Source organism: Gossypium hirsutum, chromosome D04 (genome assembly GCF_007990345.1).
Source record: "Gossypium hirsutum isolate 1008001.06 chromosome D04, Gossypium_hirsutum_v2.1, whole genome shotgun sequence".
Taxonomy (NCBI): Eukaryota; Viridiplantae; Streptophyta; class Magnoliopsida; order Malvales; family Malvaceae; genus Gossypium; species Gossypium hirsutum.
In genome coordinates, this window is record NC_053440.1 from 14,052,167 (window position 1) to 14,075,437 (window position 23,271).

The 23,271-nt window shown below is 34.3% G+C and overlaps 2 protein-coding genes and 1 long non-coding RNA gene across 5 annotated transcripts; 1 reads left to right on the plus strand and 2 right to left on the minus strand.

The window, feature by feature from the left end:
* Positions 1-8,297: 8,297 nt before the first annotated feature.
* Positions 8,298-10,871, minus strand: LOC107955201 (protein VAPYRIN). The gene is made up of 2 exons (XM_016890929.2): positions 9,448-10,871; positions 8,298-9,180 (listed from the first exon to the last, which is right to left on the minus strand). Exons 1-2 carry the CDS (start codon positions 10,441-10,443, stop codon positions 8,761-8,763), a joined length of 1,416 nt encoding a protein of 471 aa, XP_016746418.1. The 5' UTR covers positions 10,444-10,871; the 3' UTR covers positions 8,298-8,760.
* Positions 10,872-16,256, minus strand: LOC107955200 (probable methyltransferase PMT23). Of its 2 annotated transcripts, none has more exons than XM_016890928.2 (8): positions 13,663-16,256; positions 13,015-13,164; positions 12,605-12,875; positions 12,405-12,515; positions 12,091-12,268; positions 11,639-11,893; positions 11,368-11,562; positions 10,872-11,275 (listed from the first exon to the last, which is right to left on the minus strand). In XM_016890928.2, exons 1-8 carry the CDS (start codon positions 14,122-14,124, stop codon positions 11,086-11,088), a joined length of 1,812 nt encoding a protein of 603 aa, XP_016746417.1. In that variant the 5' UTR covers positions 14,125-16,256; the 3' UTR covers positions 10,872-11,085. The 2 variants fall into 2 exon arrangements, with proteins under 2 accessions (XP_016746417.1, XP_016746416.1); XM_016890927.2 differs by having other exon boundaries at positions 11,368-11,577.
* LOC107955202 (uncharacterized) lies at positions 11,011-12,775 on the plus strand. Of its 2 annotated transcripts, XR_001699851.2 has the most exons (3): positions 11,011-11,587; positions 11,687-12,055; positions 12,160-12,775. It is a non-coding gene; the product is annotated as an uncharacterized lncRNA (long non-coding RNA). The 2 variants fall into 2 exon arrangements; XR_005912549.1 differs by having other exon boundaries at positions 11,013-12,055.
* Positions 16,257-23,271: the final 7,015 nt, after the last annotated feature.

Consider the following 23,271-nt stretch of genomic DNA (forward strand, 5'->3'; position numbering starts at 1 on the left):
AAGTCTATCAACATCATATATATTTTTCATTCCTAACTTAATAGGATTTTATAAACATTATGCATTATCATTAACTTTTTCATAAAACTATGAATTATTTCCTTTACTTACTTTCCATTCCATTTACTAAACATAAACTTAAATAACAACATCAACTCACTAATTAGTATATTTATTCACATCATAGATAAGTTCATCCATAACATACGCAATTTCTCATATATAAGTACATCATTCAATTCATCAATCCCTTTTTCGTCATATCACATTTAAATAATGAACTTACCATTTCATTACCTTTTCTTACCAGTTTCATTTGTATAATACCAGACATAAGCATAAACATCAATCATAATCTCAAACTTGACATAAGCCTAATCACCATCATCAATACACAAGTTAGTACATTTATATATACGACTCTTTCGGAGTCAATCACATGATAAACCATTTTATAAGAAAATAAACCTTTTGAATCATACCAGCTTTTCATGAACATAAGCATATTCCCATTTTTGTCATTGACCATTTCATTGTATATCATTAATATTAAAAATGATATAATATAACTATAGCTTAGCATAAATTTAAGCATCATCCACAATCTCAACTGTTGAATTCATTTATGTTCAGATCAATATTCAATAAATAACAAATCTTTCAAATTCATTAAACAGATTACCTTAATAAGATTTTCCATTCGAAGAACGACTTACGGATAAGAGTACATCGTCAACAGCAGCTTCTAAGAGCTAAACAAAAGCTCAAAAAAGCTGATCCACCCAAATCACGCCAAACAGAAAGTATAACACGAGAGTTCGCAACAAATGTTGAACCTCAATTTACTTCGGTAATATGCCGATATCTCCCTCCAATACCATCACCACTCCATGTAATACCCCCTACCCGTATTTGTCGCCGAAATAGGGTATGACGCATCACCAGATTTTACCAAATAATTTTTTCGTATTACGAGTTAAATACTATTCATTTATCGAAACATGTCATGACGTCCCTTAGATGGACCTTTGAAGCTCAAAACATACATCGGGACCAAACTGAGATTAAATCGAAACCATAAGAAATTTTTCGCAAAATTCCAAAGTTTTTTTTTGAACTCAATATAACCCCTTTATAAATATCTAATCTTCCCTACAATTTTAAACCGAGACCAATCCAACACAACCAATCCATTTCAACATATTTTCAAGATAGGTTTAATGTATTCATAAGATAACCTCATCACATACCAAAACCAAAATTTGTTAGTCATACCAATGACTAACCATACATTCATTTCACATTAACATTTACTTTACTAGCTTATACATGCCATTGATTTCCAAAATAAAGTTTCTTTATATACCGAGATCTTGAGGTTGATAGTGTGATGCATCTCCGACCAAATCCAACCTCCGAGCTTTTAACACTACAACACAGGGGAAAATGAAATAGGGTAAGCACTTTGTGCTTAGTAAGCTCATGTAACAAGAATTATACTTACCTAATATTTTCAATACAATGCAATAAACATTCATACACCCATTCAATACATTATTCCCCTATCATGCACAAACTCAACATTCAAATTAGTCCAATAATTTTCATGTATCAATAATATATACCATGATTGATGAGCTGATCAATTCCATGATTTCCATTCCCTTGTTATTTTTCCATATTTATCCCGTTGAATTTCTCGGAATTTCGATGGATTTTTAGAGGTACACTTTAGTGTACAAATCCGGGTCCGTCAATTCATATTCATGTGCACACATTTCTATTTCAGAGAGCACACTCCCGCGAACCTCATCCTTACAGCGGGATTACCAGTCCAGGCTAAATCCCCTATAATATAAACTCATAGAGTATTGTCGGGATTACCAGTCCAGGCTAAATCCCCTGCAATGACAATTACTTTAATGAGCTTGGATCTGAATTACTAGTCCAGGCTAAATTCAGACCCTAATTCGGATTACCCGTCTGGGCTAAATCTATTTTCCACATATTCTTCGGGAGGGCTATATCAGGATAGGATCACCCATCCGGGCTAAATCCTTTTTACCGTCAATTCCTTTTCAAAGATCCATCGAATTTTCCTTCCATTCAACAGGGATTTCTTCCCATTTTTATCAAATATATCAATGTTTCATCAATTTTCATTCAATGAACATTCAAATCATATTCACATCAATAACAAAAATTTCAAACATTTAAGAAAATAATTCAAGTTACACGAACTTACCTCGATACTTGTTTGTAAACAAAAATCTACTAATCCCGAACTTTTTCTTTTCCTTGATCTAGCTTCGTATTTGAATTTTTTGGATCTAAATAAATAAATTTAATCATTAATCTACAACATTTCATGTTCATATGTAACATTCTCTATAATTCCATTATTATTTATAGTTCATTCAAAGCTGTCTCACTGAGTCATAGTCACTAAATTATTTATATCTTGAGATACAGAACTTCAATTTAAGATCTGATAATTTTCCCCAAAACTAGACTCACATATATTCTTACCATAAAATTTTCAGAATTTTTTGTTTAGCCAATAAATACAGTTTATTCTTTAAAGTCTCCACTGTTTCACTATTAGACAGTTCCGACCCCTCTTCACTAAAAATTAATTATCTCATTGTACAGAATTCATATGGTGTTCTCGTTTGTTTATTTTAAAACTAGACTCATTAAGGATTTTAAAAATATAAATTTAATCCCCTAATTATTTTTCTCCAATTTTTTTATGATTTTCCAAAGTCATAACAGGGGAACCCAAATTCATTATGACATTGTCTCACAAAATCTATTATATCTCATGATTTACAATTCCATTGCTTACACCGTTTATTTTATAAGAAATTAGACTCAATAAGATTTAATTTAATATTTTATTCATCCTCTAATTCAATCTCTACAAATTTTGGTGATTTTTCAAAGTTAGACTACTGCTGCTGTCCAAAACTGTTTTAGTGCATGATGTTAATTACCATTTTCCCCCTAAGCTTTCAATAAATGATAATTTCATCCCTACTCAATTAACCTCTCAATTGAGCTGATTTTTCTCAATTAAAACTTTATCCCATCACTTTAAACTACTTTATAACCTTTGGAAATCATAATTTTAGCACTAGACTTTAATTCCAAACCTTTTCACAATTAGGTCCTACAAATAAATTTCTATTGAAATTACCTAATAAAATCATCTCATAAACAAATTAAAGCTTCAATTTCATGCTATTTCATCATAAAATTCCAGCACATGTTCATAGCAACTTTCAATTTAATTCATAAAATCCAAAACTAATGAATTTAGTAATAGGACCTAGTTGTAAAAGTCTTAGAAACACAAAAATTACAAGAAAAAGGCAAGGATTAACTCACTTGGTGCAAAAATTATGAAAAAATAGCTTGAATAAACCCTTAGGATGTTTTTTTCTGATGAGAATGCAGAAAAATAAAGAGAATTCTAGATATTCCAATTTGGTCCCATTTTTATGTTAGTAAAATTTGTTATTTTCTCATTTTACCCTTATTTCACCAATTCTCCTAATTTTTCTTAGCTTATGTTGCCCAAAATATCTTCTTTTGGGCTTATTTTCAATTTATGTCCCTCATTATTTAACAATTGAGCTATTTAATCCTTCTAGTAACTTTTACACCTTTTTCAATTTAGTCATTTTCACTTAATTGACTACCCAAACATTAAAATTTTCTAACGAAATTTTAATACCATATTACTAACATTTCATAAATATTTATAAAAATATTTTTGACTCGGTTTTACGAGATCAAGGTCTCGATACCTTGTATTTACCCAATTTCTTCAATAATTTTATTTTTAACTAACCACTAAACCGGTAAAATTTTTCTATCTATATTTTCATACGATTTTCCTATCATACCAATATTCATGCAAAAATATTAAAATAAATTTATTTTTAAATCGAATTTGTGGCTACGAAACCACTGTTCCGATAACCTTGAATTTAGGCCATTACACTCCAAACCCCCGTAATACACCAAAACACGAATGTACTTTATCCCGCGTTCAATTCAAAACGAACATCAAAATTCAATATTATAACTCAAATAATGATTTATTTCCAACAATGGAATATATATACATATATACATCATGTTATACCATTAATAAATTTAAATAAATATTAAACTTTTAAATGTACGAACTTACCTGGCAAAATCACAGAAATGTCAAAGTATAGAGGCTATTTGGTAATTTTCCATTCTCCTCGATTTTTTCCACTCGATCTTGATCTAAATTAATAACTTAATTCAATTTATTAATTTAGACAATAAAACAATGTATTTTATGGAATTTAGCCATTTTTGATATTTTACAAAATTGCCCTTAAATTTTTACTTTTATTCAATTTAGTCCCTGAGCCTAAAACATGCAAATTAACCATTTTTATTGAAAGTTTCCACTAGAAAAATATTAATAGTCTCCATTTCAGCCCATTTTTGTAATAATTTCACAAAATCCTTATAATTTTATTATTTTAGCAATTTAGTCCCTAATCGATAAATTCATCAAAAATCACTTAACAAAATACTTTTAAATAACAACTAATATTTCAAATTCATCATTTAACATAAAAAATCACTAGATTCATCAATGAAAACATTCAAAATCTTTAATAGTTTCAAAATCGAAGATACGGGCTAGCTGGACCTAGTTGCAACAATCTCAAAAACATAAAAATTAAAAGAAACGGGTAAAAAATAGCTTACCCTGCATAAATTTTACCATGGCCGAACTTGAATGCTCTCCTATGGAACTTTCGGCACTCAATTCTCAAGTAAGAAGATAACCATATTTGTTTTCTTTTAATTTATGTTACAATTTTCTAATTTACTAATTTACCCTTTAAAAACTAACCAAATTTCAAGCATTTACTTAGCCACAACCGACCACTAATAATATAATTGGTATAATTGCAATATAAAACCTCCCTCATTTAATACTTAATCCATTTAATCACTCAAATTAAATAGTGATCCAATTTTACATCTTTTACGATTTAGTCATTTTTAATTAATTAACTATTGAAACGTTAAAATTTTTCAACGAAACTTTAATACCACCTTAATGACACTCCGTAAATATTTATAAAAATATTTACGGCTCATTTTATAGAAACGAAGTTTCGATACCTCATTTTCTAAAACCACTTGACCTTAGGGTTTTACCACTCGAACTTAAAAATCGCTTAAATAACATAAATTATTGAATAAAAATCTTTTTAAAATCACATTTGACTCGTAAATATTAAATAATAATATTTACGAACTTATTTATCGGATTTGGTGGCCCCAAAATTACTATTTTTGACAGCACTGAAAAATGGGCTGTTACAGCGTATACCTCAATTGGCTACGAATATTGGCAATTAAGACCGACACAGAAGTTCTGGAATCCAGCTTCACCATCGGTAGTATTAAGCCAGCTATCATATCTGAATCCATCTTAGGATGATCTTATGAAACATCTGTCAACGAAATACGTTAAATAATGCAACATCGAGTAATAACAGTACTATTCAAAAACCCTAAACACCAGTGATACTGTACCGACAACACACATATGTGGACCTTTGTACTTCTTTATCTCTCACAACCTTGTCTTTTTCCTAAGCAAAGCCATGATTTTCCATTAGCATATATCGTCTTGCACTGCACACTTGGTCTCGAACTTCTCGAATTTAGATTTAATCATGTGGTAGTTAACCCTATTCATGATGCTATATTGTTTCAATGCACCAAGAAAACTATCTTTACTAGAAAACTCCTTACCAACTTCTAATTCACCCGAATCCAACGACGAACTTGTACGGTCATGCCTTCTATGTGGTAAATCTGGAAACTCCAACGCATCATCTTCCAATAAATTGACATTATGCATGCTGGCTGGAGGCGAGTACGCCATAAATCGTGGATCTTCTTCTTCTTCTTCATCTGAACCCCTTCCACCGTCTTCAAGTTCGGTTGGAACAGGTTCCAGTTTAGAAAATAATGCAACTTTTGCACCATCGGGGCCGAGCTCTCGAGGTAGATTCATATCGGATTCATCATCCAATCCACCATCATCTGCAACGTATGAGGTCCCCTCGCCAGTGGACGTCATAGGGAGTACATCATCCCTTCTTGTGGACGTTTCATAACGTCCCCAATTAGATGTGGATTACCAATCACTAGAAGTTGATGTTATTCCCTAGTACGTATTTCCAGCATTGAACATCGACCCACGAGGTGCATGTCCCATCCATTAACCGAGTGTCGTGTAGGGGTTGTGTATTCTATACTGCCACCAAACACAGGCGCTTCCATGTTCTTCCTCTCACTAACGGAGTGTCAGACAGGGGTCGTGTATTCCTCTCGAATAGCAGTAGATGTTGAAGTAGCAAATGCTTCATTTGGCGATGAAAATTGTACATATAACTCAAGATAAGGTGATCCGCTAGCTAGATAAGTCTGCACCATCTCCTCCAAGCTACGACCACCTTTGATATCAAATGAGTCATATGTCACGGGATCAACCGAAGCACAAAATTGATACTTAATAGACGAAACTCTCATTGGCGTCATTCCGAAGATTTTGAGCGTAATTTTTTTACGAAGTTCTGTCAAATCTATGTTCTGGTTAAAACCAGTCGCACTGTGTTCTCCGATAAAAAAAATGTCGTTCTTGGTGTCACGGACCTCACCATCATAGTAAATAACAATACTAATACGTTCACTCATCTTCAATTTCTATTTTGCTTAATCTCTCTAATTTTTTCTTGCTGTAAATTATGCAACATGAGAACGAAATTTGGCTCATTTATAGCCTAAGGCCAAGCACGAACTACTGTAGAAAAAGAGTGTCCATGTTGGAGCTTTTTTCAGTAATTTTACTGACAGTGCATCCTGCTTGAAGCGTTTTTGATACTATTTTTTCAGAACCATCTTCTCAAAATTATTTTTTCAGGAACTACTGCAGAAAAAGAGCGTCCACGTAGGAGCTTTTTTCAGTAGTTTTGTTGACAGTGCATCCTGCTTGAAGCGTTTTTGACACTATTTTTTCAGAACCGTCTTCTCAAATTTATTTTTTCAGAAACTACTGTAGAAAAAGAGCGTCCACGTGGGAGCTTTTTTCAGTACTTTTGCTGACAGTGCATCCTGCTTGAAACGTTTTTGTCACTATTTTTTCAGAACCGTCTTCTCAAAATTAATTTTTCAGAAACTATTGTAGGAGAAAAAACAAAATCCTTCTTGTCAATATAATTTTTCCAAGACTCAACCCTAAACCCTTTTACAAAAACCCTAAAACCTAAACAAAATTATTTTCAAAAAATCCTAAACCTTAATTTAAATAATTTTCTTAAAAACCCTAAACCCTAATTTAATTAATTTACTTAAAAACCTTAAAACCTAAATTAATTAATTTCTTTAAAAAATTCTAAACCTTGATTTATTTTTTAAAATCCTTAAACCCTAAACAAATAAATTCTTAAATTATTTTAACATAACCCTAACCCTAAACCACCAAAACCCTAAACTCATAAACCCTAGGCACTAAACATGCAAATAGCCCTAACCCTAGAAAAACACGGGCTAAAATGCGTCCCTGAGGGAACACTTTTTCCATGTCAGCAAAGCGCGTCCATGTTAGCGCATTTTTTGCCGACATGGCAAAAGCACTCCCTCAGGGACGCGTTTTGCTGGAATTTCCCTTTAAAATGCTCCTACGTGGACACATTTTAATATTTTTGGCTCATTCCGATAAATAATAATTAAAGTGGCCCATTTCCGTAAATAAAATAGGAAACGAGCCTTTCTTGATAAAATGGTCAATTTATTTACCCATCCAACCTATTTAGTACAAGGAAATTGACAAGTCTATAAATACCCACCTATTTCTCTTTTCTTCTTTCTCAAAATCAATAAAATTTCCATCTCAATTGCTTTTTAATTTTGTAATTTTTATAAAAATACTTCTAAGATTTTGTGAAATTAATTATTATTTTTGTGATTATTGAACCGTAAAAAGATTAAATTAGTTGTACTCAACATAATTTAAAATTCTGAAAGGCCAATGAATATAGTGTAGATAGCTTGAAGATTATTGACTCATATGTGATATTTGCAATAATAAAAGTTATATGATACTAGAGTTGTTTGCCTGGAAAGATGTATACAAACTCACTGAAATTTACACTCATTGGTGTCACTGTAACTTTAAAAAAATAAACGTAAGATATAATTTGATGAAATACAAGAAAAAGATAAAGCCTTAACAACAATACGATTAACGCGACTTGATCCCAAGTCGGTGAACATCCTGACCTTCAGGCCAACTAAATAATAAACGCAATAAGAAAATATTATATTTAACATTAAATTTAGTAGCTTAAAAATACCAAATTTATTGCTAAACATATTGATGATATAGTTAAAGCGGTTGTTAGGAATTTTGTCCGAATACACTAAAATATTTACTAATTTGATTAATAATGGATACTGTTTAAAAAGTAAATCACTACATAGCTTAGTTTTAGTTGCACTGGATAGAACCTGAAGAAGAAACATAAGGTGAGTCGTAGCCCCTGGGGTCTCTGTTTCCGTTTCTGTGAGCTTTTTCAAAAACCCATTGGGGATAAGTACTTCTATTGCTAAATTAAACTGCACAACTATCTCTATCTCTATGTTTGCTGTTATTGAATTCAAGTATTTTTCTCAGGTAAATACCTCCTAACCAGAAGAGGGAGAAGAGCAAGTTCCTCTGTTGAGAAGAAGCTGTGAGATATGATCATAACCCATAATTTTAGCCATGTATAGAGGAGAGACCCCTGTTTTGGTCTTGGCATTTGCATTGGCTCCATTATCAATCAATGCTTCAACCACCTCTACATCCCCACCTTCCACGGCCATATGCAAAGCGGTGTGGCCTTCATTGTCCTGGCGTTCCAAGTCCAATCCCATTTCTACAAGCACCAACACCACATCCGTGTGGCCTTTTATGGCCGCCACATGCAGCGGTGTCAAGCCGTATTGGTCTTGGAAATTCATGGAACCACCATTTTGTAAAAGGGATTGCAGCCGCCTCTTGTCTCCACATCTTGCCGCCATCAACACTTCCTTTCCACGTTCCATAATCTCCACCATCTCATCCTGCCATCATCAATAACAACTCACTTTTCCACTAAAAAGCTTCCATTGAATTTCCAAGGTGCCCAGACGTTAAGATGATTATTAGTATATTTTATAAAAATGTTTTGTTAATGCTAAAAATATAACAATTTCGATATAGAATCATAAATGCAAAATTAATTATTTTCAAAGGTGTTAATTACAAATGAAACTATATTTTTTATATTCCCAAGTTTTTGATCGAGAAATGGAATTCCCTGCCAAATTTTAAAAACCAAAACTACTTACATGCCCCTTATCACGAGCGTTATCAAGAGCTGAACGGCCACGATCGTCGCAAATTGTGGGGTCCGCATCCAATTGTATCAACATTTCAATCATCCTACGGTTCCCATTAGCTACAGCTCTGTGAAGTGCAGTCCTCCCATCATTGCTCTTTGCATTCTTCTCCGCACCCGATTCTAACAACATCTTAGCACACTCGATATTTCCCTTAGTCGCCGCCAAAAGCAACGGCGTTCTGCCTTCTTTGTCTCTCCGATCCAACGTCTCCCGTCTCCCCTTCCTTAACAACGTCTCAAGGTCTGCCGTCCGATCGAGTGCTACTGCCACGTGTAACTCATTCCATCCTTTCGATTCCCACCGTGGGTCCACCTGATAAAATCCCACATTGCTGTTATTTGCATCTTCTTCTTGATCCTCACGCGAGCCTATCCTTAAACCCGCTTCGAGCAGCAAATTCACCATGTTCTCCGAATTGTTATCCAACTGAGTCGCGACTCCGAGGAGTGACTCAGCTTCTTTCGTAGATAAATCATACAAAACCGATTTCTGCCGCTTGATAATGTTCTTCACTGCCTCAAAGTCCCCGCGGCTAACAGCATGTTGGAGAAGAAACGGCCCAACAAAGGCGACCTTGAGCTTGATGTCCTGAGTGGGTCGAGTTGAGAGCCAAGAACTGACCAAGCCGTACTGATTTGAGCCATAAGAGTCGAGGTCGAAAGGGGCAGTTCTGATGAGGAAACGATCGGAATGAGAGCGAGGAAAAGTGGGGGGGATGCGGTCTTGAGGTTTAAGGATGATTTGGAGGGCAATATGGGAAGAAGGGGGAACGAGTCCACTGGGGGGATTAACCAGGAATTTATGAGGTGAAGAAGTTTGGACTTTGAAAGCAACTGGGGAAGAAGGGCAAAGGGATCTTAAAACAAGGTTACAACGGCATTTGGTGTTGAGAATGAAGTTTATGCGTACTTCTGACTCTGAAATTTCAACCAAATTTTCCATTGCAGATGAAGTTTATATGTGTTATTGCGAATAACTAACCAAGCTGTAAATTGGCGGTGAAGGAACAGAGATATAGCAGTTGAAATTAAGGGAAGTGTCGACTGAGAATTGTTTAGCTTGCATGTGATCTTTGTTTAGGGACGATATTTGTTGTTGTCTGACACATTGTTCCCACTTAAGCTTGCATGTGATCTTGGACAAAATGGGTCGTCCTTATCAAATATATTTTTAATATCTTTTAGAAAAGAGAAATTTATATCAGACAAAGAAATAGAAATTGCTTTTAAATAATAAAATTGTGCCAATCAATTCTAAACCATTGTATCAGTATTTAAAAAAACAAAAAAAAGATAAGATGCGCTTGAGGAATTTTATATCAAGTAAAAACAAATAAATTGTGAGGGAGGCAGCACAACCATATTCATATTAAAAAAAAAAAACAATATGTAGATATTTTTTTATTCCTTTAAAGATGTAGAACAAAATGTCCAAATCCCTCTATTGGATGACCTTTTCTATACGGTTTACACCAAATATTATAAAAAAAAATAAAGAAGGTAAATGTCAAAAGTCTAATCCTTCTTCCTTGCAAATCGAAGAATAAAGTGGGAGTTGAAGTACCTTGGTCCGTGTTCCTTGCATTTAGTTTTTGGGACGCCAAAACCCCTTCTTCCCAACAAGAAATTGGCCTTCATAAAGACTTGTCGACCACTGTAGTGATCGCAGTACTGGATTCAGCTTCTGAATGGTTTCCATGGTGTCTTGAAGTAACAGATATCCACCAGGTCTCAGTATGCGATCCATTTCCACAGCTACATCTATAATGTTACATCTGACAGACAGGTCCAAAATCTTGCATCACCATTCTACATTATTCACTCTTTTTCAAGTACAAATCAGAGCAATAGATCATTACTTATATACCTCTCTTTACGGTTTTTGAAGAGAAAACTGGAATGCAGTAGATCATATGTTCGAGGGTATGTACTCAATGACTCGCACCAGTCATGATAGATTCCGATCAAGCCCCTTTCGAAAATAATGGACAAGGTATCTTGTGCATCAATTGGTACAACGTTCATCACCCAGAGAGGAAGCTCATTAAGTGCCGCCGCAAACCTGTAAAACCACTGCCTATAGTGTTGTAAGATTTCTTTATGATAGAAACCTGTAAAAACATTGTTCTATTTCTTACCCTCCATAACCAGCATTCATATCCATCACATTTCTTATACTAGCCCAGTTTATAGCTAGAGCATCAAAGTAGACATCAGATACAAGTGCAGCCCAATGTTTGGTGTCCTCATTGAATATAGCTTCGGCATCCGGTTCAGCTGGAAGGCTTTGAGGCTTATTCCTAAGCCTGTGGGGCCATGGTGAGGGCCAGCCAAGCAAATTACCGTTGCTATCAACTGGAAGTCTGGAAGTACAATGCCTAAGAGGCTTGTACCTGTCATTGTGAATTAGAAATCTCAAGAAGCAATTTCAACATAAATAGAGGGTAGCACCTTTTATGCCAACATTATTTTAGGACAGAACACTCTGCCTACACATAACAAGTGGCACACAGAGCTGTGAACATGTTGAAGCATGCCTTTCGAGTGTAAGCAATGTAATAATATTATATACTAGATCATAAAAGATTACCATGAGACTTCCTTCTTAGTTTTCCGATCACATAATGGTGGACGTTTTGTTCTGTCGTGTGCATAACAGGAATATGAGGAAGGCTTTTGATATATTACAAGCCCAATTTCAGTTGAATCAAAATTGTCACGTTTAGCCACAACCTTCCAGCAGATTGATTGTGTCAAAGCCACCATAGCTGTAATATATACAGAATACCAGAACAACATCGCACATTCAGATTCCACTAACAAAACGGCGAAAACAAACAAGAGGGGAAACGCAAATAATTTTGGACTTCCCCCCATGCAGAGACCAGGGAGTTGTATCCTCACACTTCCAAACATAACGATCTCTCTCATCGTTTCGATAAACTGGTGTAGCAGACCATACAAAGAATCCCCCAGGCCTCAGAATCCTGTTCAGCTCCAATAATGGTTTCCCACCTGCATTTTGCATTTAAGTCTCAACAATTACATCATATGATAGAAAAAGGAAAACTGTAACAACGAAACTAAGCATAATAACATGGTACCATCCTCTTCCCAATGAACTCTGCATCGTGCACAATGTATCAAGTCATATGCATCGTCTGGAAATGTCAACTTTTTTGAACCGATGACAGAAAGTGTAGCTGGAATTCCCCTCTCTAAAGCAAACTGTATCTGAGCTTCATGTTCATCCTTGGGGGCAAATGACATGGTAACCACATCTCTGTCCAGCAAATAACCACCAAAGCTGGCAACACCACACCCAACATCTAAAACAACCCTAATGTGCTCTCCCCATTTAATGGCCGGTACTGTCTACAGAAAACCAAAAAAAGAAACTCATAAGAAGGTATTTATGGAGTTGCAGTCTTCAATCAAGTTCAGACCAAGACAGATGAACAAATGAGTAATGAAGTGTTAATATGCAAAAGGATAGGAAAACTAGAGTTGATACCTCTGTAATGAAATCGATATAGGCAGTAACCCCATTCTTAAATTGAGTACCACCTCCAGGGAAAACAAAATAATCATCGGATTTACGCACCCAATTCTGTTCCTTCTTGTATTCTACAAGCTTAGGATGAGGAACGTTGCTATACCAAATCTGTGGATGAGTAAGAAAAGTCGTATCACCAATATATTTAGTGAGTAAAAGCAAGCTTAAATTCACTCAAATTTTCAGAAAAAGGAAAAAAAATTAAGATTAATATCATAAAAACCCAACTTTACATGTCATTTAGCTCTTGGAAACTTGCACAAATAAATCAACCATTCAAGAGCTGATATTTATTAAATAAATAAATTCCCATAAAAGAACGTGTTTAACTTTTATTTTTCTAGAAAGAAAGTCGCGTATCTTTTATCTATAACTTTATTAACATATTACAACATGATATGACATCATAGAATTTTCGTTTTTCAGTTTAATAAATCACTCGGAATTCAAATTTTAGGAATGATTAAACCTAATATCAGACTTTTAAAATGATTTAGAGTCAGTGATTGAAAATCTAATAATAACAACCAATTAAACAGATACAGGAAAAAAAACAAAATCTTACCAAAAATAAAAAGTAGTAGTATCAAGCAAGCTCAAGCTCACCATGTCCCTGCTCTGGGGCCATTGAACCGGAACCTTATAACTTTTAGGCAAAGGCACCAAACACCTTGGAGGCGGCTTCGGACAATGCCTTTCCCTGTGTTCCAAGTGTTTCTTGGATTTCAATTGCTTAATCGCTTTGGAATTATCCAAACAGGGAATATAATCCACTGTCACGGATCCTAATCTACAGGCCCTCCACCTTATATTCAAACTGACGTTTAAGTCGAGGTGGTCAGCTGGCTGGGTTTCGAGCTCCGGTTCCGTCGGGAATTGCAGGGATGAGGATCGTGAAGGAGGGGGAGGTGAAGATACGGAAACGTGGACGTCGGAGGGGAGAGGGAAAGCGAAAAAGAAAGGGTAAGAGGTGTAGGTTAAAAGGAGGAATGCAAAGGAGATGAGGAGGATGGATGCAAGGCAAAGGAATGAATATTTTCGTTCACTCAACAGCACGGATATCGGCATTTCCTCGTCTTTGCTTTTGTTTGGATGGGAGAGAAATTACAAAAAGAATGAAAGAATGTTTGTTATCATTCAGAATTGAAAACGTATATTTATTTGGTGCTTTGATTCGTTCAGAGTGCTGCAGTCGCTGCCTTTTTTTGTTTTGTTTAACGGAATTCAAACAGAACGAACGATGAGTAAGAATAGTGGGCTTTATGATTATGGATGCATTTCCCCTTTTAAGGCTTATATAGAGCAAAAAGAAGCCCAAACTATTCTTATTCAACCAAGCACCCGAACTCGTAATAATCGTTAAGATAGCAATTCAGACGGCAGCCAAGCATATATTAATTTGGTAGTTTCCTAGCTACGCACTTCCAAGCAACAAGTTAATATTTCCTTCATTTAACACAAGAGAATACATATGTTGAATTTCTAGCATTCAATTCGGTTGAAACCTATTTCAAATGTTCAGTTTTGTACAACTTCAAATTATGCTTTGGATATCAACAAATCTTCAACATTACAAGACATAAAATCAACTTACTAACATCACATTCAGACCATTTTATTAGCTCCACCTGGATAGCCTAATTAACGCAATATGGCAGCATAACAATATGACAATTGGACAATGAAATCAACACGTTTGAACAACTTAACTAAACAAAACAACATAAATGCCAACACATTTAAACAACCTTTTTATGTAATTCATGATAGCTTTGTGATTTCCATTTGAATAACATAGCTAATCAATGAATCAACATCATTTTTCAACACAAAATAGACAACAACGTTAATACTCATTAAATAAATCTCCTATTTCAACGCGAAAGCATAAATCAACATTCGAACAACATTGTTAAGGATGATTTGAATCACTATTATTTAACACGAGAATGAGCAACATGTAACACCCTTTAAGCAACATAGCTAAACATTGGATCAACTTCAACCATTAACACAAAGAATGGACAGCATGTAACACCCTTTAAACAATATTGCTAATTATTAAATCAACCTCATTATTCAACCTGAAAATGGACAACATGTACACCATTCAAACGACATTTTAAATAGAAAATTTTCTAGCCAAATACTATCATTTTGGGTAAGCCATAAATTAATTATAGGACACATCTAACAATTGAGATAATAATATAGCTCAAAACACTATTTCCAACCCAATTTTCATATTAGTTTGGCAATTAATAAGACATATAAATTTAAAGAAAACACTTCAATTTCCAACATTTAAACACCTCAAATTGCAACACCTAAACACTTCAATTTACAAGATTTGAACACCTCCATTTACAATAATTAAACACTTCAAATTTATAGCCTTTAATAAACTATTTATAGCATTTAAACGCCTCCATTTACAACAATTAATTTGGAAAAAGAACATACTTAATACGTCATGTTCGGTCAGCATAAATTCAGGCAATATACCTAGTATTAATCGGTAAAAACACATGTAATATGTTCCTGATTCGAACAACAACGAAACTTAGATAAACGAACAACTAATTGAGCTACGGTACAACTCAAGATGCTTCCACTCCGGAAGTAACCTATTAATTTCCACAATTTATAAACATGAGAAAAAAAATTGAAGTCTAACGAGTTCCCCAGAATTTTTCCAAACTGCTCCTAGCTTCTATTGTTCTTTTCCTTCTTCTTGTTACAACCCCCTCCTACTCCTTTAGCTATCAAAATTAACTTTATGTTACAATAGAGAAACATTTACAACAAAATTAACAGCAAGGTTTATGCCAATCATTTAATATTTCCATGTATTTACATTCCATGCATTTAAACAACTAAATCTTCCTTCATCCAAGCTTTTGGTTTTTTCTTTTTTTTTTTGTCAAGCTTCACCACCGTTTTTACCCTTCAAAGAATTTTCTTTTCCTATCCAAAAAACAACACAAGAACAACTATAATCAAGAAGGAAATTAAGAGGATTACCGAATGGCTTGAGAAATTGATTCTAACTAGCTCAAACCAACGTTTTACCCTCCATGCATGCGACACCAAGCCTTCTTCCAATCGATTTTCCAGCAGGTCAAATAAGGAAGAAGAAAAAAAATAAAACCTCATTCCCCCTTTCTTTCCAAACAATGGAGACAAAAATGAAAGTGGAAGATGACACCATTTTTTTTTTGTTTTATTCATTTCTTTATTATAATTATATAAAATTTTAATTTTATTCCCACCTAATTCCATGTTTCTACCGTACATTAACATAAGGAAATGGTACTTTGTCATTTTAGGCCTTTGGTTAAATGTTATTTAACTCTATTATCAAATAAAATCAATAGAAATCAACTTTTATGATTTAGGATAGGTTTGGATGGGCGGTTGCGGTTGCGGTGCGGTGCGGTGCGGTGCGGTGCGGTGCGGTGCGGTGCGGTGCGGTGCGGTGCGGTGCGGTGCGGTGCGTTTAGCTTACTTTTTTTCTCATGCTACAGTATCGCTACAGTATCTAATCTTACCGCCACTGCTGTTTTTACACTAACCGCAGGTAAACGCACTGCCCATCCAATCTCACCCTTAGTCCTTGTACCTTAATTAATAACTAAATCGGGAAAATTACTTATCCAAAATCTAACCCACTTACACAATAACTCTTTAAATATTTAATAAAATATTCATGGGCTCGGTTTAAGGTAACGAGGTCCCGATATCTCAATTTCCAAAACTACTAACTTTAGGATCATTACACTTGTACCTTAATTATCAATTAAACAAAATTACTAGACCAAATTTTAATATATTTCTATACTACACTCATAAATATTAAATATTAATATTTACAAAAATGGTTTACGAAAATGACATTTCAGAATTACAATTTCTAACACCATTGGAAAACCAGGTATGACAGATACACTTGTGTTGACTCTTTTATAAAAAATGAACTTAAGATCCATGTGCCATATATTAATAAGGAGTTAGGTCTATTCACTAATTCTTTCTTTAATAAGATTCAACTATAGTTCGTTATTATTTCATATTGCATTTTCTTTGTCGACCCTTTACTTCTGTCACACATTCTTTTAATTACAATTCCATATTATGCAAATCTTCCACTGATAACTACATAGGTTCCTTTATTTTGAAACTTATAAGTGTATCACTTAAAATTTTCTCACTTATTATTCACTTTTTATCTATTCAAACAACACAGGCTTAATCCTGAATTTAACTAACAAGTTGCCATCACAAATACCGAGACAAGCAAACATTGCTGGCAATTTAAATGCTTCCTTTCTACTCAGAGCATCAACTACAATATTTTCTTTTCCTAGATGGTAATCGATTATACAATCATAATCTTTCAACAATTCGACCCAACGACACAACCTTAAATTCAACTCCTTTTAGGATAGAAGGTATTTGAGAATTTTGTGATGTGTATAGATATGACACTTTTCACTATAAAAGTAGTTCCTCAAGATCTTTAAAGCAAACACTACAATGATCGGCTCTAACTCGTGTGTTGGGTAATTGCATTCATGCAATTTCAACTGCTGGATACATACACAATCACTTTACCATCCTATACCAGAACATAGCCCAAACCATTCAACGAAGCATCATTGGATACCACAAATTCTTCCTCGATTCGGGTAGGGTCAAGATCGGCGCTATCAACATTGCCTTAAGCTTCTCAAAACTTTCTTGACTCTGATTGTGCTATACAAATGACACCTTCTTTTGCAGGAGCTTCGTCTTTGGCAAAGCTATTTTGGAAAACCCATCCGTGAACCTCCTGTAATATCTGACCAAACCAAGGAAGCTTCAAATATCTGATACATTTTTTGGTGATTTCCACTAGAGGACAGCTTCAATCTTTTTAGGATCATCTTGAATTCACTTTTCTGGAATAACGTGCCTCAAAATTACCACTTTAGATAGCCAAAACTCGCATTTACTGATCTTCCTATAAATTTTCTTGTTACGTAAAACTTGTAATACAATTCTCAAATGCTTATCATGACCAACCTCTGACTTCGAGTATATCAGGATATCATCAATTTACACTACCATAAACTGATCCAAATAAGGCTGGAAAATGTGGTTCATGAGATCCATGAACACCACAGGAGCATTAGTCATCCCGAATGGCATCACAAGAAATAGTGATGCATCTTTCAACTGATCGAACAAATCAATCTTAGAGGATGCACCTTTCAGATGATTGAACAGATCGTCGATACGTGACAAAAGATATCGATTCTTGAATTTAGCTTATTCAACTATCAATAATTTATGAAGATCTACATTGATTGTAACAACCCTAACCCGTATCTAACATAGAAACAGGGTTACGGAGCATTATCGAACTTATAACACAATTAAACAGACATCTCATGTACATTTCACTTTCAAATCAATAACTATTCAAATATATTCATATAGTCCCTAATACGAGCCTTCGAGACACAAAATAAACATTAAAAAGGGTTTGGGACTAAACCGAGTACTCAAGGAATTTTTAAGAACACATGAAAAATTTTCAAAGGTACAAGAGACACACACGCTTATGTCTCAGGCTGTGTGAACATTTGAAATGGGGCCACACGCCCATGTCATTGTCCGTGTCCTACCCCGTGTCCAAACTAGTGAGCATATTGACTTAGGTCACACGGCCAGACCAGGCGCCCGTGTGTCAGGCCGTGTACCATTCAAAATGGCCTCACACGTCCGTGTGTTAGGCTGTGTGAAAATTGGAGGGTATACTGACTTGTGCAACATGGCCAAGCCACACGCCCATATGCTAGGCCGTGTGAAAACTGGAGGGTATACTGACTTGTGCCGCACGGCCAAGCCACACGCCTGTGTGCTAGGCCATGTGAAGCTACTGACTTGTTTTATATAGAAGTTACAGGGGACACACGACCGTGCCACCTGGCCGTGTATCACACATGGCTAAGACACACGCTCGTGTCTCTGCTCGTGTGGACAAAAATAGGCCATTTTCTAAGCCATATTTCTTACCCAAATTGGTACCAACCTACACACATAAATATGTATATAACCATGGCATAAATAGACATTCAAAACCAACCAATATCAAGTTTATAACATGTAATATCAACACATACAAGTATGATACTAGTAGGAATCTGAATTAACCATTTAAAAACTTGTCAATTGTGCCTCCAAAATCTACCTAAATGGTCAAACACATATATGCATCATTGTGCCTAAACTTATCATGCATACCATTTATCAATCTCAATCATTTGGTACCCAAAATACCAATTCACAAATAAGGAATTCACATGACAACCATACATCATATAAAATAAAGCCATTTACATATTTACATAACAAAATATACCAAATTCAAGCCAAATCAAATGGCTAAATACACAACAAAACATATAGGCTTCTATCCAAAAAGACCTATACATGCCATTTAACCCAAAATATAAAGTCAAAAGTACCAAAATAAAGTTTGATAGTGTGATGAGATCCTCGACGAATTCCAATCCAAACGAGCTTCTGAAACACTATTAAACACGGAAAAATAAACAGAGTAAGCAATTAAGCTTAGTAAGTTCGTATAATAAAGAATTAAACTTACCATTTAACTACAATTTAGGTAAGTAAATCAAAGCATAACACAATTCAATTTGGCCAAAGCCTACCACATAATCATTAACCAAGTTAGTCATGTATTCATATAAAAACCGAGAATCATGTATGAATTCATCAATTATTAAATTCCATGTACATGTAACATCTATACCGTGTATCCGTATATCATATATAAACTATTTCCATGTAAATACCTGTACTAGTTCGCATTGAACTTGTATAGTCTCGTAATAACACTATGCCCATTGAACCATTTAGAATATCGTTAGATAGCGGGTGGTATACACGAGGTGTACTGAATTGTAATCCGTCAATTCTTGTACATGTATGCTCATACGAGCGATAAACGGTAAGCTCCTCCGAGCTGAATAACGGTAAGCTCATTCGATCTGAGTATTGGTAAGCTCATAAGAGCTGAAATTAGTAACCCTAATGACATGTCATTTGTATCCTATGAATTCCTAAGGTTCAAACGGGGCTCGGTATTCTTCGTATATTGTTGGTTATGCGTTCGATGATTATAAATAATAATTAAACCATTCACATACATATATTTCAATTAAATCATATAAATACGCAATTTAATTACACAAACTTACCTCGAACATGTATGACGGAAAACAATCGTTCAATCTAATACTTTATCTTTCCCCCAATCTAATTCTGTACATTGTTTTTCTTGATCTATATAATCAAATTTAACTACTTTAATCATTATTCTAATCAATTCAATCCAAAATTCATGTTTTGGAAAAATTACTATTTTTCCCTTATACTTTTAACTTCATTACAATTTAGTCCCTAGGCTCGTAAAAATGAAATTCATGCAATTTCACCACACCCAACCCTAGACGAATATCCTATATGCTCATAGCATCCCATACAATTCACAATTTCACACATTTAACATACAATTTTCACATTTCTCAATTTAACCCCTAATTGACAATTTCATTAAAAATCATTTAACAAAAGTTATTTAACTAACAAAAAGATTCATTTTATTCCATTAAAATTCAAAACCCTAACATATTCATCAATGGTAAAACCCTAAACCTTCAACCATTCTGCAAATTAGTCCCCGAGCTAGCTAGGTTAAGCTACAACGATCCTAGAAACATAAAAACTATTAAAAACGAGACAAAAATGCACTTACATGCAAGGATGAGCGTGGACGAATGTTGAAGCTCCTAAAATGGTGTTTCTTTGTTGTAAATTTCAGTTGGTGTTTGAATGAAAAAGATGATCCTTTTGTTTTATTTTATTTTATTCATTTATTACCTAATTACCATTTTAACCTTACCTAACTTTAAAAATTTCATAATTTCCATTATCACCTTTAATGGTCTAATTACCATATAAGGACCTCCACTTTAAAGTTATATAGCTATTTAACACCTTTAGCTAATAGAACACAACTTTTTCACTTTATGCGATTTAGTCATTTTCATCAAATTGAGCATACAAACAGTAAATATCTTAAAAAAAAATTTATTCTATAATACTATCATGCTGTAGATCATAAAATAATATTAAAATAAATTTTTTGACTTCATATTTGTGGTCCCGAAACCACTTTTTTGATTTCACTAAAAACGGGCTGTTACATTGACCCATCTTTCTTCTTAATGAATAATACTGTCTATTTTACAAAAATGACCCCAAAAAATTTATTATTTACATAAATGATCCTGGTTCAAAAACAATCACCTAAATGATCTGAAATGAACAATGGCTAGGGGTGATGGATACTAGATGGCCGACACCCACTTAATTTCTAACACCATCATTGTGTCAGGGATTAAAAAATTAATTTTTGGTTTTGGACACCAGATGGCCGACACCAATGTATTTTTTTCAAATCACATCATACTAGTATATATACTAGTATTTTTAAAAAAATTAGGGTGCTGGGACACTGTTGGTTGGCACTCCTTTATCTGATAGAAATTTTTTAGGGTGCTGGGACACTGATAGTCGACACCCATTTTATCAGATTTAAAAAAAAATTTGGGGTGCTGCACACTGATGGTCGACACCCCCTTTATCTGATTAAAAAAAATATTTTTGGGGTGTTGGGATACTGATGGTTGACATCCCTTTATTTGATAAAATTTTTTTTGGGTGCTAGGACATTAATGTCCAACACCCCTTTTATCTGATAATTTTTTTTTGGGTGCTAAGACATTGATGGCCAGCACCCTAGTAGTCTATATATATATGGAAGCTTTTTGGGTGGTGGTATTGTAATTAGAGGGAAAAAAATTATTGAGAGTATCCTGCTGAAGAAAATGCTATTATATTCACTCATCATTTGACAAGCAAACAATTTATCGTCTGAGAAAATTTGTGAAAGGTTAATTGTTTGCTTGTTAGATGACGAGTAACTATAATTGCTTGATGTGATTCATTTGAAGACCATCAATTGGAGATATCGATTTGTAACACCCTATATCCGGCCTAGTCGCCAAGCTCGAATACGAGATGTCACACCGCAGTCTCATGTCAAATACAACAAGTAAAAGCTCATTCTCAACAAAATGTTTTCCATTTTAACATTCGAACAGGTTTAGGGTCTATCTTAAGCTTTACTTATCGTCGTTACATGCTAACATACATTAAATAGCCTTAAAATAATAATTAAACATACATATGGTCCGTTTTAGCAAAATCTCGAATCATCAACGTAGGTATCGATACTAAAGACATGGTATCGATATTTTGCTCAAGCGCTTGGAAAACTGGTACCAAAGTTGCTTACTATTTTTCATTTAAAAACCCAAACTTCAAAAATTATTGGTACCCCCGCCCAAGTATCGATATTTCTTCCTTGAGTATCGATACTTGAGATAAGGTATCGATATCAAATCTCTATTCTGTTTTCCTGCACGTTTGAAAATATAGAGGTATCATTTTTAAAACACGAATACCAATACCTTGCTCCAGACTAAAAAAATACAATATTTTTAAGCATATAAGTCATTCCAACTTGTACCAGTTCAACATGCTATCATATCATCATCAAATAAACACCAAAACATCCATAATAATAGTTTCAAACATCAAAAGAAAATCCAAGCAATAGTTAACATATTACGAAGCAAATCCCAAAATCCTAAGAGAAATTAAATCATGGAGACAACTCAAAATATCTTATCCAATACTAGCACAAAGACTACCACATGGCCTTATTCCCAAGCATAACCAAATAATAAACACCTACAAATAACGAAAATGGACTTGCTTGGATCACCTCTCTAAACCACACTGCTCACACCGGCACATAACTAATCTACAAAGTTTAAGAAGGGAGTGGGTAAGCTTAACAAGCTTAGTGAATGCTCAGAGTAACCACAATGTACACACAATATCAAAGGTCAATCAAGAGCATACTACAACACATTCACAAGCATATTTCATTCAAGTTAGAATTACATGTTTGTGCTTCATTAATTCATTTAACAATAATTCGTCAAGACTAAAACAACATATACATGCTTTAATAACTCACAAGTTTAACTTATACATTCACAAACATTCACAAGTTAT

What these genes read in the sequence shown, in the direction of transcription:
- LOC107955201 (XM_016890929.2), bottom strand. Translation starts at nt 10,443, where the DNA reads ATGGAAAATTTGGTTGAAATTTCAGAGTCAGAAGTACGCATAAACTTC. An exon ending in ACGCTCGTGATAAGGGGCAT is followed by an intron (nt 9,181 to 9,447) that starts GTAAGTAGTTTT and finishes TGATGATGGCAG; the next exon opens with GATGAGATGGTGGAGATTAT.
- LOC107955200 (XM_016890927.2), bottom strand. Translation starts at nt 14,124, where the DNA reads ATGCCGATATCCGTGCTGTTGAGTGAACGAAAATATTCATTCCTTTGC. An exon ending in AGTTCATTGGGAAGAGGATG is followed by an intron (nt 12,516 to 12,604) that starts GTACCATGTTAT and finishes TGCAAAATGCAG; the next exon opens with GTGGGAAACCATTATTGGAG. An exon ending in ACTAAGAAGGAAGTCTCATG is followed by an intron (nt 11,894 to 12,090) that starts GTAATCTTTTAT and finishes TCACAATGACAG; the next exon opens with GTACAAGCCTCTTAGGCATT.